General features: G+C 48.5%; 1 protein-coding gene across 2 annotated transcripts; it reads right to left on the reverse strand.

Moving 5' to 3' along the window:
• Positions 1 to 270: 270 nt before the first annotated feature.
• sbp18 (SBP-transcription factor 18) lies at positions 271 to 5,071 on the reverse strand. Of its 2 annotated transcripts, NM_001362257.2 has the most exons (3): positions 3,161 to 4,689; positions 1,659 to 1,792; positions 305 to 1,108 (listed from the first exon to the last, which is right to left on the reverse strand). In NM_001362257.2, the coding sequence occupies exons 1-3, from the start codon at positions 3,538 to 3,540 to the stop codon at positions 495 to 497; spliced, it is 1,128 nt and encodes a 375-aa protein (NP_001349186.1). In that variant the 5' UTR covers positions 3,541 to 4,689; the 3' UTR covers positions 305 to 494. The 2 variants fall into 2 exon arrangements, with proteins under 2 accessions (XP_023156593.1, NP_001349186.1); XM_023300825.2 differs by lacking the exon at positions 1,659 to 1,792 and having other exon boundaries at positions 271 to 1,108; positions 3,161 to 5,071.
• Positions 5,072 to 19,799: the final 14,728 nt, after the last annotated feature.

Raw genomic sequence — 19,799 nt, forward strand, 5'->3', positions numbered from 1 at the left:
CCAAAGTACGAAAAACCTGAGAACGAGTTCGCGCCGCCAGTGCGTCAGGTCGAGCTCCGGACAAAGACCCGACCGTCTCCGACCAAATGTTTGGTCAGGTCTGAGCAGCTCTTGTCTCTCTTTCCTTTCTCCCCTCCACCATAGGACAAGATCTGGCATGGTTGGCTTATATAGATGGCTGTTGGTACCTAATGAACAAGCCGACCGATACACTCCAACCGAAACAAACAGAATTGCATCCAACATCCTGCCTGCACAAGCTCATCCGTGTGGGCAACTGAAAGTGGGCATTTTTACACGATTCTGAATCACATAGTAACTTAGGGAAGAATTTTCCATAGATTAGACCTATCAGAACAAGCTGAAAAATGGACATTTTTTGTCATGGTTTTTCAGTATGACCGAGCCTAGTGTTACAACCCATGTGTTTGGTGAACAACAAGAGCGACTGCCTGCCTATCCTAGCACATGATCTTCATCAGAAAGTCGCGCGTCTACCACGACGAGAAGGGGAGGGCCTGAATGGCGGCGCCATCTGGGCTGTTGTTGCCCTGCTCGCCACCGCTCACATGGTAGTAGTAGCCATGGTGGTACTGCAGGTGCTGCTGTGTTGCAGCTGCAGTGGCAGGACCGGGTGAGGACGTTGTCAGATTGGAAGCCTGCCGGCTGTCTCCCACCCTCATGTACGACATCCCGGCGAGGGAGACGTCGTCGTCGTCGCCGCCAGGGAGCCTGCCGTACTGCGATGCCGTGGCGACGAGGGGCTGCGCGGTAGGGATCGTGGCCGTCTGTGCCTGTGCTGGTGTCGGGTTGTCTGACAGAAGAGAGAGAGCACAGTTGCCGTTGCTGTGCTTGCTGCTGCTCTCTGAGGAAGCCGTCGTGGTGACGGTGAATGGCTGGCATCCATTGTTGTGGTTGGTCAGGAATGGGAGGTGCTTCCGGTCCTTGTCGTGGAAGAGGGCGCCGGCGCCGGCGCCGTTGAGGTGGACGGCAGGGTAGTACTGGTCTTGGAACGCGTCGGTCTCCGTCTTGACGACCGCCCCCCATTCGGGCTTTGCGATGGATGTGGTGAAGCGGTGTGGGTACGATGTGAACCTTGTCACTCCTCCTGGACAACACATGGGAAGAATAAACTAGGTCAGATGTTTCATGTTTGGCCAGATCAACAACGAGGCAATGGATCAAAACAACACGGGCAGAAGCACAGGTTGAATCAGACAATCAGTACATGGTAGAATGCAGCCAAGTCCGTTTCTTTCTGATGTTCTCAGTTCTTTTTTTGTTATGACAAAGCACGAGTCGCTAGGAAGGTTCTGAGGAATTCGTGTGTAGCACGCTTTCAAACCTCAGAAGCATGCAACTTCAGAGAAATTTTCCTGATCAATTATGACAAAGGTTGATTGAACTACGGTTGCTTTCGAGCGGTAGTCTACATTCATCATGACAGTGCAGGACTGATGGTAGACAAGTTCCTTTTGGTCTCCTTACATTGGATGGCAGCACCTGTAACATGTGAAATGTTTGGTTGCATAGCAATGGTGCCACAAGTGTTGTCAGCTCCGAGTTCTCATGCATGCATGCATGTTCAGATCTAATTGACATGCCTTGCCTTCTCCCTGAAACCGAAACCGACTGGCGTGAGAAGCGAACTTACTTACCATGGTGGTGATCGCCAAACAAGCCGGCAGGGCTGAGAGGGTCCGGCTGCGGCTTGCGGCGGCGCCGGTTGTGTCCGTCGAGGCGCTTCCTGCAGCTTCGCTTCACCTCGTCGAACTCCTCGAGCAGATGAAACCTGCAGGAAAGAGAAGCGGTTCCACCGACGGACGGTAAGCACTTGACTTCGCACGTGCACAATGGAGTAGCCGCCGTGCTTGGAAGCATTCGGAATTTCAGAGCAGCACGTAGGTTCCTAAAGAAAAATGCTGTTGCCGGTGAGCCGCCGGTCCGGTCAACCTCATGGCACGCCTACAGTCCACTAGTTCAACCTCATGTCACTTGGAACGTGCTGCTGTTGACCTCAAGAAGACTTTTTTTCCCCCTTCTGAAACTGAAAATAAACACCTTCGCGGCTCGCTCTCTCGGATATTTTGAAACCGGGATGATGAATCTGGAATCTGATTATCTGAATGAAGACAAGGACAAGGGAAGGCAGCTACATACACCTCTCCTACTCATCAATTGAATCCTCGTCTTCTAGAACACGATATGCATGTGATTGAGGCCCTGGAGAGAGTCGGAGTTGACAAGCATATGGAAGGAATGTGGAAAGCATGGGCAAACCACGCAGTCCACAGCGACGGCAGGGACACACACGGACATCGGAGAGAACAGAGCTGGAGAAGGGCAACTTGTTGTCCGGGTGAGTGAGTGAGTGAGACCTGCCCCTGAGAAGGAGGGGGGGGAGCAGGCATGGACCTTCTCCAGCTCCATTGCACTTGCACCTGCCTTGCTGTATCGTAGGGACACGCCCTGAAAGCACGGGAGCGCGCATGCGGCTGCTAGCGGCCGGCCTGCTGACAGTGGGTGTCACCACAGTTCACAGGATGTTCAGACCTTGACAAGTTCAGTTCAGGACAGGCTAATAATCGCACGTCTCTATCTACTGTATCAATAACAAAAGTTCTAGCACAGTAAATTTGGCCGTCCAAAAAAAATCGAGTTCCTCGAAGAGTTCCGTGCTGACTTCTTTTTTACTGGCATAAAAACTGGACCTTTGGTCGGCGGTTTGCAGTGTTTATAGCAAATCAGATTCCCGTGTACGTACGTTTTACCAAGCAAGAGATGGACACCGCACGTTGGTCAGTTGCAAGCGCCAAAGGTTAATTAGGACGTTAAATTAGTTAAATGGGCAGTAGGAGCTGCTGCAGTGCAGCTGACAGCGAGGAGTTCTCGGTCGCCTAACAAAAAAGCAAGCAGGGTCTGCTGCTTGGTACTGTTGGAGCTTGGAGGTAGTGGTAATCCTAATTGTGGACGAGATTCACCCCCACGCGGGTGCAACCGAGACGGGAACGTAACGAATGCTTGCAGTTGCAGTCAGGAAGAAAACATGCATGGCGACGGGCCGTCCCGACCCCCATGGGCGCGGAGAGGCGTCCGTCCGTACGCAGCCCGACACGATACGACATGATGAGGGGGGGAGGGAGGGGGGATACGCACACACCTGCTGCACTGCTGGCAGAAGCGCTGCTGCTGGCCGGCGACGGTGACGAAGGGCGCCTTGGAGTGCGCCACGCAGACCTTGTGGCGGCGGTGGTAGTCGCGGCACTGGGACAGGTCGGCGTCGCAGCCCTGCACGGAGCACGCCGGCGCCGCCTGCTGCGCGTGGCCCGGGCGCGGCCGCTTCGGCGGCGCGGACGACGACGGCGGCGGCGGCGGCGGCGGAGGGTTCGCCGACGGCAGCGTGGGCGCGGCCGTGGCCACCGCCGCCCTCGAGCTCGTCGGCGCGCCCAGCTTCAGGTCCAGCGCGCCGCCGCCGCCGCCGATGGGCACGACCACCGTGCCCAGGTCCCAGGCAGGGAGCATCTTGGCGTCCCAGTCCATGGCTACAGGCTTACAGCCCGTCGCAATGGCACGCGCGTGTGCGTTGCTGCTTGCTTGTTCTCGGGATCCTTGCTGGGCGTAGCAGAGGCAGAGCAGCCCTCTCGTCGGAGTCGGGGTCGGGGCGGGGCTCAAGTCAGGCAGGAAGGCACCTCGCTTGCAGTCGTCGGCGCTGGTGACGGCTGTCGGCTGCCTGCTCCAAACGGTGGATTTTGGGAGCGCGTTTCCGCTCCGCTGCTGCGTGCGCAGAAGCAGGCCGTCGGAGACAGACACCAGCTGCGTGCCCAGAGCGGACGGGCCGGAAAGAGGCGGAGAGTACACAAGCAAGCAGAGACCGTACCCCCCCCCCCCCCCCCCCCCCCCCCCCCCAAAAAAAAAAAGCGAGGTTGATTGCAAGCAAACGGTTTGGAGGACGGGAGACAGAGAGATCACAGCGGCAGCATGCAATTAAGAATCCAAGAACAGCAGACGCTAGGGGGGTTGTGGGGAGGCAACGTGGATGCTCACACAGTGAGCAGAGCTGCTAGGCCAGGCGCGGCCGGGCGGCTGCAGCGAGCGGTGGCTTGAGCTTTATAACGGGCGGAGGAGTGGAGGACACGGATGGATGGATGGATACAGGAAGCAAGGAGCAACCCCGCGGGTGGGGTCCGAGAAAAGGCGGGCGGCGAAGGAAGAGGAAGAGAAGGCAGCAGGGTAAGTGGTGGTTGGAGACAGCACAGGAAGAGGACGATGGCGGAGGTGGGGGACAATTTACTGACAATAATTGCCGGGAGGCGAGCTGCTGTCCACTGCTCACTCGACTCCTTTGTTGTACCTAGCGATGGCAGTAAACATATATACGGTGTGCGTGCGTGATGCCTGGTCGGGGATGCATGGTAGGGCGGAGGGAGAAGGAACTCGGAGAGACAGCAAGCGGATGGAATGGATGGACGTGGGCGTCGCAAAAGATTCAGACAGGGAAGGGGGATAGAAAAGGAAGGCCGAAGGAGAAGCAGCAGCTACCACTCTCGTCGTCGGCGACGAAGCAGCAGCTAGCAAGAGGAGGGAGAGGACGGATCGGCTGAGGCACCTCTTCGCCTTCGGTGGGGTGCTGCCTTTCGTTTCCGTTGCTTTGCTTGCTCCCTCAGCAGCCTAGGACTAGGAGTTTCTTGCAGGGCTGGGACTGGGTTGCAACTTTGCAAGCAAGCAAGTAAAGGAAGCTCAGGGACGGGACCTTTGTAGGACCCAAGTGCAGTGCAGGGCTCCTCGCTTCAACTTTTGCAGCGGGAGGTGGAGGCAAGGGTGGGTACAAAAGTTGGGAAAGAAGATGGATGGAGGGGCAAACAAGGGAAAAGGGGGAGGTTAGGCTAGGGCGCTACGCGCTAGGCAGGCGCAAGGAGCGGGGCAGCCTTTCCTGCTTCTTTCCTTTCCTTTTTTCCATCCCTGCTCGTGTTCTGTCCAGTGCTAGCTGTGTGGCGCTATGCTACGCTGCCTCGTCCCAGCTGACACGGTCATGTTCCCCAATCACAGCCAAATCCCCTGAAATGCATGGAGCTAGTGTACATCGAGGTTTCCTTTGCTGTGTGGTACTGTTCGGTTCTACTATGAATTAAGTACTCGAGCATGTGGTTCTATACAGTATGGATTAAACATTTGAGTAGATCAAGAAACTGTCGGGAACGGTGGCAACTGGCAAGACGTGGAAGGCAATGGTACCACGACATATATAAGCAAACATATATAATAGTATTTCAGAGAATCGTCACGACGTGTTTTTTCTTCTTCTTCTTCTCAGCTTTTCATCGGTAAAAGTACACACCCAACAGCCCTTAAAATACGTTATAATTAAGGCAGGGCGAATAGGCTTTCATGGAACTCAAAAAACAAAGCTCTTATCTTATTCCTAGTTGTGAGTATCTGAGGGCTGTTGTTTACAAACCACACGAAAAAGGCAAGGCAATGTATTAGTATTACTGCTACTTCCACCTTTGTGTTCATGACGACGTACGTACGTGGTCCCGGCCTCTAGCAAAAGCAAAAGCAAAGCAAAGATATTCGCGGCTTGCTTCTTTTGCATATACTACTCCTCTAAATCTCTAATGAAGATTTATTCATATCATCAGCTCAGCTGCCCGATGCACCTACGAGGAGCTACGTGAGGTCCAAGTTCCGAGTCTTTAGCTACTAGTACGTAGTAGTAACTCTTCTGTCCTGTTTTCACACGTGTTGACCAATGGTCAACAGCCGCATCTCTTCTCTCCTAAAATACAGTGTCCAAATTCCTATGACGAGTACCTAGCTAGCTAGTATAGTGTAGTACCGCTATACAGTAGAGTCGTACCACGTTTTCAGCCTCGTTTCAAGCGTGACAATCAAGCATATGATGGCGCTCCCATTTCTTGCTAGCAATTACGTGATGCGCACGTACCTTCCTCGCGAGTATTTAGCTGCGCACGGAAGTCCGAATTGTTGAGCCGAAGAAAGAATCTCTCGAGTGAAGGTACGTACGCACTACGTGATCGACGATTCATATGGGGGCACGGACAGGCAGCGTCGTCGTCGTCTTCGTCTATCCATGGGCCACCAGTCACAAAACACTGTGGCGGCGACTTACCTAATTAGGCCGTACGTATTTGTCTGCAAAGCGATGATTTACAGCATCGTACACACACGCGTACTGGATAATTCAATTTTACACTATCAAGCGACAACTAAAACGAAACGGAGAGAATAAGCTACCCCAGTACATACGGATGGCCCGGCGAGCGTTTACCGAGGTTTCAGATTTGTTCAATACTCTCTCTCTCTCTCTCTCTCCCGTTTTCAGAGTTGAAGTCATTTTGGCGTTTCAGGGTTTAGCAGGAGTCGTACTGAACGGTTTAGTTTGACAAGCCGTTTAAAGCTTTTCTCGGTGATAAAAAGGAGAAAGCCCACGACGAGGTCTTTCCAAACATGCACACCCTATCATAAAAGGGTTTAGGGCACTGGTAGCAATAGCATCAGTTGATGGCTACTTAAGCTTTCGTGGTGGGGTACCTAGCTAGATGCTTAGCCATGGAAAGAAAGAGTGCCCTAGCTAACTAGGTAGCTAACTAAGCTATAATTTAATTTGTCAAGGAGGAGGCCAATCGTACAAGTACTTATTAACCTCTTTCATTCTCCGTGTCACTTTTTTCTTAACTAAGACCTACACGACGTCACTTAATCAAAAAAAAACTCGCTCCACTAATGAGGTGTTTGGTTTGATGAATCACTCATCTATCCAAAATAAAGTGGTGCATCATGGGTCTATTCCTCAAATTTGGTGGGATGACTCAATTCCACATAGTAGCACTAGACAACTAACTATGGGGAATAAGGTGATGATGGATTAACTCACTTCATTCCACAAACCAAACAAAAAATTGAGAAATGAGAAGATGATGGACTACATTATTTCTCAAACCAAACGCTCCATAAGAGAGCTAGCTGGTCTCGATTGTTCCACGGATCGGGACGACCACGCCGACGATGGCCTAATTGAATTGCGCGCGTACGTAGTTTGTAGTTGTACTACCGAGTAGTAGTATAGATTATGGGACGAAGCGACATTTCAAAGCCACTAGCTACTACCATCGATCTGATGAGTCTCTCTGACTGTGTGTGGGTGGCCGCCACTGAACTAAAAGGTTCAGCATTCATCATATAGATATAGTCGTGTCAACAAAAGCTAGCATCATCTCAGTCTCAGTAGTTTTAGTTACCAGGGCAGGAGTACGTACTTTTCCCAGTTGGAAACCTTATGGTTACTAGCTACATCATTAATTATATAGCTGTTTGTTGAGCCACCTGACCTGCTGATACATGCATGTTAATAACTATTATACTCATCCTGGCCTTGCCTGCAGTGTGGTCCGGACCATTCAACTAATTAATGATGATGCAGATGTCTCGCTACTCCCTTCCTGTGTCTACTTCACCTCTTGCTGATGTCCAATAACTAGTACAGCGTGCATGATATCCAATAATTGTTGGGTTTTCTTCAATTTTCGTACGGTCCGTCCCACGGGAACATTACTAGTTATTAGGGCGCCACCTCCTCGTAGATCTGTGAGTACGGCTTCTATATGCTATACCACACGAGATCATCTATCATCCTAGATTACTTCATGCATTATTGACTTCGTCTACATATCTATTTGGTTGCCGGTACGACGGAGACACGGTTATTGCATAAACAGATACAGAACAATCTATTTTAAAGTAATTTGACAATATCGGCTCGTACACTGAAAAGGTTTGGGAGAAGCTGGCGCGCAGCGAGCCAATATAATCCCTCCGATAGTGTATGAAAAGTTTTAAAAAAGTAGTAGAACATATAGCGTGCTTTTGTTTGTTTGCTTATTTGTTTGGGCCAGGAATAAACTTCAAATGACAGATTCCATTTGAAACCTGAACATGTAGCGTGTAAGACTGTCAGGCTGCGCTCTGCGCAGGTTCTTACCAGCCAAACGACCGCGAATTCGATCTGATTCCTCTCACACGATCTCTCTTCCGTCGAAGGTGAACAAGGTCGACCAATGAATAGTGCACCTAATGAATCAATTTTATGAAACTGTGGACTCCGCGACACTGCAATGACTTCGATCAACCGTTTCCGCCACACCGTAATGAGCTCGGACAAGAAACTACAAATTATTCGGCTATAACTCGCTGACCGTTCGGATATAATTTGCAGATCGTCCACCTGTATTGATTTGCTTCAGCCCGAAGGTGCAAAAAGATTTTTGGAGCTGGCGCGGACCGTCTGGGACCAAGGACAGACTTTCCACGTCTCGTCAAGGGGGGAAGACACCCGTTGATCTAGCCGTTGGGTTGTATTGTATGACATAACTGTTGTAGTGTCAGATCCGACCGTTAGAGGATCACGGACTGTCCGGGCCCTACTGTCCGCCCATACACAATTTGATAGATGCGCCATAACAACTATATGGATGGTTGAGGGCTATAAAAGACACCCCAATCAGCTCATTCACATGATTCATTGAAACATATCATACATAAGGGTTGGGTATTCACTCCTATCTACTAAAGCAACATTTCTATACACATCGAAGTCTGTACAAAAGAGAGATCAAGCAAGAAAGATCTACTCGTGTCTATCTATCGATAGTGTTTTGTGAGAATCATTGAGAGAAAGTGTGTGTTACCTCTTGTTATCATTTGAGTGTGGAGTATTGACTCCCATTAATTTGTAAAGCTGGCAACAACCCCTTATCTTCGTGGTTGGCCTTGCGGAGACTTCGGTCTTTCGTTGACAAAGAAGAAGGAACACTCACCGGTCTTGGTGACCATTGGAGAGAGGGAAATGATGGAAAAAGTCTCGTCCTTTGTGGACTCCTCAATGGAGAATAGTTTCTTGGTGAATCGAACCTCGGTAAAACAAATCACACGTGTCTCTTGTGTTTATTGCATGTGATTTTTCAATCTTCTCCCTCTCTAAATTTCTCTTGCGCTATTCTTGATTTGTTAATACTTTGTGTTGCTCGAAGTTAAAAATCTCATTCTAAGAAGCAACTCTTGCAATGAAGAACTATATTTGTTCCTCTCTTTATCCAAACCTTGATATATTCTCCTTATATATCTAGTTGTGTTGTTTTAAGTTTATTCTACATTTATTTAAAAGCAACACATTTGCAAGAAAAGATCTTAGTTTTATAATATGATAATTATTCATCTTGTTCAAACCGCTAACTAGACGTTTATTCTGTGTTCACTTGGACTCATGGAAGTGGTCCCAAGCGCTTTCACCCTTAGGACATGTGGCGGTATTGGACCTATCCCCAAGCAGGGAGTGGGTCCCGAGGCCAGTTGCCCCATTAGACGGGTCGAGGCCACTAGGTCCGGCTACTCAGCTCTTTAGCACGTGATTGCAGGTAACCACACAAGTATTAGGCTTTACAACAGTTTGAAAAGGGTACCTTAGCTAGTTATGGGGTACCGACAATAGCCTTGCACGATAGCAGTTCCAACTGAGCAGTGAGCACATTGTTTCGTATACGTGCATGAAAATGCGTACAAGCCCTTCGTTATGTATAGAATGTAGATCGGAGTGGATTGAGTAGGTTTAAGTTCATAGCAAGTCAAAATTCATTATAATCTCTTTCTATCCCTATAGAATGGGAATAACTGAACAAAGGCGTATGTTTTTCTAAAAATATATATATATAGCTCATAAAGACAAGTATAGAAAAAAAATGATGAGCCTTTTTATATATTAGGCACATACTAGATTAGACGACGCCTAATTGTAACTAAGGATGCTTCTTTCTATAGTGTGTTGGGTTATTTTTGATCTCTAAGGTCGTATCTTGGAGACTACAAAAGGCTGGAACTTTTTTGTTTCCATATAAAAAAAATCAATACATTATACTTCCTCTGTTTCTTTTTATTTGTCGCTGGATAATATAAAATTGCACTATTCAGCGACAAATAAAAAGAAACGGAGGGAGTATGTCTAAAGGGACATAGTGTGTCGCCCTAAAGACCGATGAGTGGTTGTTAAGCAAATGGTTATTCAATTAATCAATTTGCTTAGTGGGTATGGAATGTGGCAAACGTCAATCCGAAAGCTTGAAACCGTTCTGGGCCCGAGGCTCCGATTATGCTGCCGCGAAGGTGGGCCGTTCTGGGGCTGCTTGGGTACAGTGTACGGCGCGGACCGGAAGCCCAACGTCGCGCATGGCATGGATGGGTTTCAGGCCGCTAAGAATGCGCTGCATGGTCGATGGGTGACGTGCGAGCTGCGAGCAGCTTCTCTTCTAGATCTGTGACTGAGTGTGTGACTCCGTGAGCAGTAGCTATCTTGAGTTCCATAACAGCATTGACCGCCATATATATAATAGGGTGTGTTCGTAAACAATGAAGAGCCGCGGTACTTCTTTATTGGGTGGACCTTTCAGTTGTACAAATGATTATAGATATTTTCTCTCAAGATGGCAGTTAAACAATGGTTGATGGACCTCAATGATTTGGAGGACGTACGTTCCAAGTCCACAAGCAAGCGCTAAGGCACATAACATGCACAACTGTACACGATTCACATATAAATACAATATATACTCCCTCCCTGCAAGCAATAATGCAAAAGAGCCAAGCCCTATAGAAGAAAAGAAAAAAAAAACATTGTTGCGCCCATCACCCATCCATTTATCCATGTATATTATACTCTGTATGATACAAATTAAGCAGGCACAAGGAAGGACGCAGCGACGATTATTTTGGCTATGAAGAAGCAGGTGGTCTTGCTCCGCTAATTGCCAGATTAGCGGCTGCTCTGGCCATCTTGTCTTGGCTTATATATGCTTTCCCTCTCGCTCACGCTAACCCACGCACCCGGCAGCAGCGTTGACCGGGCGCGCGCCTTAGCTAATCAGTAATCATGCATCCCACGCGGGGCACCCCTATCACTGCTGCTTTGCGAGTGCAAAAAAGCCTCTAAAACATTAAAACATTCGACAAAGTATTTTTCGAGTGATATCTGGTGCTCGACAAATAAAAAATAAAAAAAAAATCACGGTGACGGCGACAAGTAATGGTGACAGATACTTTATCAGAGTGTAAATAATTGTACTCGGCAAAACGACAGCCTTTGTTGAGTGCGTGCTCGCTCGATAATCCGCATTATCCTACACCGACGTGACACCATGGCGGTGCCTGCCGGGATCGGTTTCGGGGTGGTGGCTCGTCGCCGTGGTCGCTGATGGATGTGGCAGCAGGAGCAGCTGCCGGCCGTCCGCGCTGACTAGCGGTAGACTAGCTCGGCGGAGGGAGGGACAGGTTAGATGGATGCTGAACCGGCCGGCCCCAGCCGTCCGGCTGAAAAAAAAAATACAAATAGCTAGGTTGCTATCGGCCTGGAGCTGCAAAGTGCCCTGTGCGCAGTCAGCCTGATTGTCGGGAACGTAACGACGTCTTTTTTTTCTCAATCGTCTCCTCCTCCTCGTGTCTTGGACGTAACGTATCTCGCTCGCTTGTTGCATTTGCACCGCCTGCAATCCGCTGCGCTGTTAACAACTTGTTGTAACCTAGCCGGCGCCTAGCCCTGCAGTACGTGTTGTTGCTTCATGCAGAGTTGCAGAGTGCAGTGAGCGTTTCTCATCAGAGAACACGTACGAGGGGGGAACGAAAACCCTCTTTATTTTGAGTAGAAGTGTATGTTCCTATGTGTATGCTAGTTGAGTGCTGTGAGATGTGTGGCAGGCAGGCCGGACTATGTTCCGTGCAGTGCAGTGCAGGCATATGTTCCGTTCCGCGCGTTCTTCAGTATAGTAGTAGATCTCGTACGTGAGCATCTGTGCTGCATGCTGCGGCCCGATACGATCTGCACCGTACCTGCTAATATAATGATCCATCTTCAGGTTGCTTTCAGAATCCATACCTCAGGGCCACGACTTCCACCGTACGTAGTTCCCGTCTGCGTCCAATCATGCGCACATTTGTAACCTGTGTGTGTATGGGATTTTTTTTTTCTTTCTTTCTCCGGTTGGTTCATGAGCTAGCTAGTACCTAGGCTCCTCTACTACTGGCACCTGCCCGAAGCTGCGGAAGAAAAACCTGACCAATAATAACGGCCGCACATACTGTACGGCAACAGTTCCAAAACTCCTTTCCGCCGTCAGCAAAAGTGCGGCTCCGATCCTCCTGAACCATCCGTTTGGAGTTTGCTTAGCTTGCTAGTCAAAAGGGGCCCGTGTGTCACCTGTTGCTCGCAGTGGCGGACCCAGCTGCTATGTTTAGTGTGTGCTAAGAAAAAAATAAAAAAACAAACAAAAAATAAGAATCAACGAGACTTGAACCTTGACCACCAAATTTAAAATATAGCACTTACACCACTATGCTAATTACACTTATGTGATCTTTGGATGTGTCGTGGACTATATGAACCACCCGCTGGGTCTGGTTCCTGGTGCGTGTTGTCTGCACTCTGCAGTGAGTTTTCTTTTTTTCTTTTTCCATTACGTTCATGAAGGGTCTCGACTCTCGAGGGAGGGGGGATGGGTAGCTAGTTAGGTCTCCCGGCCGGCCGGCCGGCCTCGACAGCTACCTGCGCATTGACCTAACCATGGAGCTAGGGAGGCAGCTAGCTAGCTAGGTTGCTCGCTCGTTCTTTCAAACGTCGTCCCACTGTTCGGGCCCGCCAATAATCCTAGTACGTAGCCATCACACTGGTCTGGTGGATGCCCGCAATAGCCTCTGTTCCGTTCTTCGTCGTCGCCGAACAGGCAGCGTCAACAGCAGCCTCATGTCACACACACACACAGTGTGCTCATGTCAGTAGTCCACAAAAGAAATGGGAGATCCAGGAGGAGTTACTTTTCTCCCTGTTCCAGTAGTCGTAGCAGGTGTTGCAGATCAAGTTTGGTCTGTTGTTTTAGAGCCATGTCGTCGTTAATCGCGTGCTTTAAGGTTTAGCCATTTGTTGTCTGGACGTGGCACTAGTCACCAAGATTGTTATCCTAGAAGAGGAGCCATGACATGGGCCTATATAGATACAGTACGTACAAAAGAATAGTACATACGCACTCTCCCGCTGGTGCATCATCCGTCCGTTGCGGTCAGAATTTTGGAATTTTACCCTTCCAAAGTATTCGCCAGCTCCATGCTCATGGCCAGACTGACATCGTTCTTCCATCTCTTTCTTTAACCGTTCTGTTATATATATGAGAGCATCATGCATGCTTTGAGTCGGACCTATCAAATAGCCTGCTATGCAAACGTACAAAGGTCTTAGACCAACTCCAGCAGTCTGCCTCTCCGTATCCCTAAAACGCGCGGCCAACACATTCTCTCTCCTCTCCGTATCCGTCTCCGTTTCCAGCAACACTCCCCATCACACTCCGCATGCAGTCTATGACACCTGGGGCCCGCCAGCAGGCGCGCGCGCACGCAGAGAGCTGCGGAGAAGAGAGAGAAAGTGTGGAAATGGGGAGCGCAGGGACACGACGTCCATTTTGCGGAGAGGGATGCGGAGCCTGCTGGAGCGCGCAATAGTGCCTCAGACCGTGCAAAATGCGGATGTGGAGTCGGATACGGAGTCTTGCTGGAGTTGGTCTTAGGCCATCTACTCTATTCCAGCCCTTATTTTAACCGTCTCTCTGTAAACAGTGTTAAACAGTGTGATTGTGTCTTCCATCCCAATGTCCCATGAATGTATATAGAATTGGAACCGATCAGAGAGGAGGAGAGGTTCCTGTGGTAGTGTCAGCTAGCTACCACGTCACAGGACTGGTCACAAGTCACCACCACCTTAGCTTCAGCTTACATGTACTCCCTCCGTTTCTTTTTATTTGTCCCTGGATAGTGTAATTTTGCACTATCCAGCGACAAATAAAAAGAAACGGAGGGAGTATATACTATACCCAAAAAAAACCCGGAGTCTTCTGGTCAGTTACTTGTGTCTGTAAGCTAGTCCTTATCATGATTGGGTTAGATGCGTATGAGAGAGAGAGAGATATATACCTGGAACGATAGCTTATTAGTACTTTGTGTTCAAACAAATTAAGGCTTCATCAAACGTCTCGATCTGTACGCATTTGTATCTGTACTAAGTGGAACGACGGCAGCTTGCAATTAAAGCATCTGCATTGTGTTAAACCCTGCAGCGTGGTTAGCAGTTTAGCACTGATCGATAGTTAAGTCATGTCACTGCAGATAGAGATAAGCACAGGCAGAGGGGCAGGCATGGTGGGGTGGAGCAGATTCCAGGCACGCGCGCATCTCTGCTGCCGTCGTTCACGCAGCTTCTGAACGTGAGGAATTAGGTCAGCAGAGCAAAAAGAGCGCAGCTACTAGTCTTCTCCTCTCCTGTTGTTCCTCTAGACCTCTCGCTCTCTCTGCGTCTGTTTGTTTCCACTGCTTCAAACAACAACACATGCAGCAGCAATCCACTTATTGGCTGGATACACGAGAACCTTAAACCATCGTCGTGCCAATAATTATGCCTGCAGGATGGGTCTCCTCTCCTCTCCTCTTCAAGCCATGGACGTCATGTCTAATCAGACGAGCCCTAATCGCTGGCCGTACGTGTCGAAATCCACTTATTAAAAAAGCACAGGGTGGCTGCAATGCCGGCGCCTCCAAAGCGCTGCCCGCCGTCCGTGACCTCTCGCTCTCACAGAGCTAGCAGCAATGTAACATGAACACCACCTCTACAAGTATCCTCTCCCGTCTCTCTACCCTTGGTCTGGTCTGCTTTCCTCGCTGATCTGACCTGACCTGATCTGATCTGACGCCGAGATGATTTAACAAAAACGGCTCGTCTTCTCAGATCATCGTCGTGATATATATCTTCTTTTTTTTTTTGTTTGCGTTTGCATTGCATAGACCGGTTATTATTATTATTATATATACAGAACTCTCCTCTATATTAAACACCTCTTTTAGGTAACCTTGGCTGGCTATAATGACCAAGCAAAAACCTAATTTGGATCATCATTAGGTTGCGGTCTGGAGAGTCGGCCTTTGCAGATTGTGGTAGGTTGGCTATCGCCTGTCTCCCATACGCAGGTGATGTTTGTTTCAGCTTATTTCTAGCTTCTGGACGTTGTCGTGGACTGTCAAACATCTAATTTTTCAGCCCGCTTTTTGTGAGAATCGTTTTGATAAAAACCGTTCAAGTTCAAGTGAACACAGAATCGGTCGAATTGTCGCGATAGTATGAATTTATCACTTTCTAGATCTTAAACCGGATGGACACCTTCATCTTATTCCGCACGTAACCTTCACGATACTCAGATTTTTCCGTACAATCATATTCTTAAAAAAAACTCGTCACAAATATTTTTTGAAACAAACCGTCCTTTAGCCATCTCGCCTCCATTTTTTTTGTGTGGCTAGTCAGTAGTCCCTCGTGAAATAACAGGTTCCCACGGTTTTCAGGGCTTTTTCGCAGGACATGAAAGCAACAATCTTGGACATATGTCCACCGTTCCGACGTACTCTTGCACGATCCGTCATGTGTGTTCAGTGCCACGCTAGCTATAGATATAATCGCAACAGAAATACGATGATGTGCAACACTGGATTACCTTCACATTTGATGGGAGAATAAAACAGGATGGGCCCGAGAACCATATAAAACACAAGACCTTTTTTTTGCGAATGTGAATAAAGAACGTATTTAATTAGGAATTTAAGATAATAGGAGAGAAAAAACGACTGTGCCAGATAAACTCAATCGACACCAGATACAACGTACATGCATGATTTGTTACACTTAAATAAACAAAATACTGCCTACAACTAGTAACAAAACTGCTCGTTTTTTAACCCAACAAAAAGCGATTGAAACCCTGAAAGGCCAAGTTAAGGTGGTAGCTGTGCAGTGAGGGCTTGCTTAGATGGGCTAATGCCAATTACTATTTGAGGCCAAGTTAAGGTCCGTGTCCTCCTCTTCCGGAGTAACCAACAAGACACCAAAGATGACAGGGCAATCGGAGCCCCTTTACATCCCCGTCTTGCCAATCTATTTCCTACACCACAGCTACCAAGTAGCAAGTGTACTACTAGAATCTGTCATGATCCCTTGTAAGCGTAGTGTCCAAAAGACGACAAGGCAATCGAAGCCCATACTCTCTCTCCGACTTGTCAATCTGTTTCCTACTCTACAACCGGCAAGTAGCAATCATAGTGTCCTTAAGATGGAGAACCATACTTCGCTGCTAAAAAGATGGCTAAGGTGTTCTTTTTTATAAGGGTTAAATGTATGGTAATAGGTATTTTAGAATCTATCCTAGGGTATCACTTAGGTCGACCAATTCTCAAGCACACATTTCTAGCACCCTGTTATGGTTCAAGCGTACTACTACTTAGGTCCATAAATTCTCAAAATACATTTCCGGTATACTGTTCGAGTGTGTCACTTAGATCAGTAACACTTCGAGAACTAGATATTGGTGCTGTAGTATCGCAGCAACACGGAGGAAGTATTATTGAAGAAACCGAAAAAAGAACAGACCAAAAAAAAAAAACTTTGTGAGGACTTCGTTAATTTTGAAAAAAAAAACAGACAAGAAACTGTCATCGGGTTGACCTAAATTTAAAACCATGATGAGGAATTCGTTTCACGATTCTCCATACAATAAAACTGTCAGCAGGTTGACCTAAATTTAACAAACCACGATCGATGAGGACTTTGTTGTGCAAAAAAAAAAATTTCCACTTTTAAATCCTGACAACAGAGTGCTGCCAGCAGGTTGACCTCAATTTAAAAAAAAAAACACGATATGACGAGAAGTATGTTAGCTTGTCTACTAGTAATAACAGTCTTTAACACTGAAAGCTTTTTAGCGTTCCAATTAACTAGGAGTTTTAATTTGGACGAAAAGTGGAGAGGAGGAAATTGAGTTTGGGTTTTTTTTTTCTCTCTCGTCAAGCACTGGTTGCACGGAGAAAAAAAATGCGCACAACACATTGCAGTTCCGTTGCAGTCCTTGTTCCAGTGATGAGTGGTGACGGAACTAACTGCTCGGCGAAGAAGTAGACTTTGTAGTAGTGCGGTAGATTGATCGAAATAGATATAAAGTATCTACGGCGCGTGCACGAACCGGCAGCTAGCTGCCTTCTGTTCCGTGTCAGTGCGTTACAGATCGGACTTGTGCTAGTAGAGCGGGAAAGGGAACCCGGTGCGATAACCCATCGTCGATCGTGGTGGTGGTGGTGGATACGATACGGTTCGGGGTTCAGCTGTGCGCGCGGCCTGTTCCGTCTTGTCCGGCCACCATCCCGTCCGGAGGAGGCTTTGGCTCCGGTAGTAGAGGGAGCTCAGCCTTCTCCGCGTTCCCCTGATGAGATGGATCTTTCTTCTTCAATAGATTGGCGGTTTGCATCCACCACATGGACGGATGGCATGTAGGTCACGTTGGCAGCACATGCAGTGCAGCCCAAGTGCGTGTGACATGGAAAGAAAACGGGGCCGGGCAGATGGAGCCACCGTTCCGTGTGCGTTGCCCGCTCTGCTGACTGTGCTCTGCTTCCGCGCCACCGCAGTACCGGACCCTCACTCGTGACTCGTGAGTCGTGAGTCGTGTGCGATGCTCTCCTTGGCCGTAGCGACTAGCGAGACAATGCGGGCAGAGAGAGACAGACAGAGAGTGAGTAAAGAAAGGCCGAGTGAGTGAGGGTGAGAGGGCGGCAATGCAAGCGGGCCACGCGAGACGGCCGGGGAGGGACCCGAGGCGCGACACATGGAGCGCACCGCATCGGCAGGCGGCGGCCGCGTCGCGCCACACGCAGGCCAAGGAGGATCCGGTTCTGGTCGACCCACCCCACCCCCACCCCCAGCCGGCGAGACGCAGACCCAACCACCCGACCCAACCACATGCACCAACTGACGATCTGCACCACCGCCTGCGCTGCGGCCGGCCGGGCTGAGCTCACTCCGGGTCCGGGTTAGGGTCCGGGGTTCAGGTCGGTCAGGCCGGCCGGGGGTCTCCCGCCAGCCAACGCCCACCTGCCTCACCGACGCTGTCTCCTCCTGCCTCCACTCTCCACTCCACTGCATCATGTGGCTGTTCGCCGGGCACCAACCACTCCTCACGTGCCGGTGCCTCGGCTGCCCCAAATAAAGTGCGGTGCCGTTCCCTGTCCGGGAGATGTGGCAGTAGGCCGCAGTTCTGCTGCCCGATCCGCGCAGTTTTTGCTTCCGCGGGGAACGTTTCTACTGCCGCACTTGCATTGCATGTGCATGCATTGCCACCTGCTTGTGCTTGATTGTGCAGGAGAGGCAATCCAACTCACCTGTACTACTACTGCCGACCGATAATCAACACGCGCCGTGATTTTTTATAAAATCGTCCACTAAATTTAAGTCCCACACATTACCTCGACGCCGTCGCCATGAACAAACCTATAAATTTCTAGCCGTTTCGGGCTGCCAGTTTGGTCATATGTATTTTTTGCAACATGTCACGGGCTGACCAGAGGAGTACCGTTACAATTACTGATATTAAAAGCTCTCTATACAAACTGTCTGTTTGTTTGTTGCGGTTTCCTTCCTACATTTACCGCGTGTTCGGAAGACGGAGATGAGAGAGGATTGAGAGCTTGTTTAATAGCAAGAGATTCAAGAGCCTAAAATCCTCTCTTTTTTTTTCCCGAAAATCCTCTCTTTTCTCCGAACAAGCCATTAAGAATGCTTATTGCCTAATTTTGAAGTACTAACGGATTATAGACTATCAAATCCCTTGCTAGCAAAACAGATCCTTAGTGCTAGTTTGGAATTGAGGTGGACATGACCTAATTTGTCCCTCAATTCCTACCATTTCCTAAGAAAAAATTTAAGTTTCTAGATTAGTCCTTACAATAACAAAAGCCTAGTTACCGTGAGAAACTGAAACGAGGGCATAGGAATTCTGTAGCGTTGCAGGTCTTTAGTCATATATATGGCAACAGAAGCAACAGACGAGGTACTGTACTCTGCTGAGTTGTACGAGCACTACTAGCCTATCTTCAACACCTTTCTCATCATATCTCATTTTCATCGTCTTCTGTTTCAAACTCAACTCTATAAACAAACGATATTATTTACAGAATAAAATAATATTTTACACGACCATATACATGATGATGACGTGTTGAACACAGCCGTAAACAGCACATTCTAGGTTGTACTTTCTCGGGACGTCTCAAATAAAAATAAACGAAGATAAATGAACGGTAAAAGAACACTATTAATCCTTCTCGTCTGTCAAGGAGTTAAATAACTCCAAATTTAGCCAGATTAACTAGAATCATATAAACACTTGTACATGTTCAAATGCGTAAGTTTTAAAGTTAAAATAATAGGTTTAATGTTCTACGAGCATCACCCGAAAGTACGGTATAACATATATAGATGGCCAAACGGGCCGACACGGCCCGTCGCCGGCACGGCCCGGCTAGCGAAGCGTGCCGTGCCAGATGGGCCGGCGTGCCGCTGCCGTGGCCCATGCACGGCCCGTGAGCCTGTTAGTCGTGCTGGGCCGGTCCGGTGGCACTATGGCCCATCTGAGTATATTGTAGAATTTAGCAAAAAAGTGTAGTTGTGGGGGCTCAAACTCATAACCTAGTGCATAAGAGGCTTAATCGCATCTATCTAACCAATGTAGCTGCAGTTTTTTTGTGTTATATGTTGAATTCTTATACTTAATATATGTAAACTATTATTTTTAAAATAAAAAAATGTAACCGTGTCGTGCCCGTGCCAGCACTACGGGTCGAGATAGTGATGCAATCACTGGCACTATACTAACCGGACCGGGTCG

The sequence above is a fragment of the Zea mays genome, chromosome 8, assembly GCF_902167145.1.
Source record: "Zea mays cultivar B73 chromosome 8, Zm-B73-REFERENCE-NAM-5.0, whole genome shotgun sequence".
In the NCBI taxonomy this organism is placed as follows: Eukaryota; Viridiplantae; Streptophyta; class Magnoliopsida; order Poales; family Poaceae; genus Zea; species Zea mays.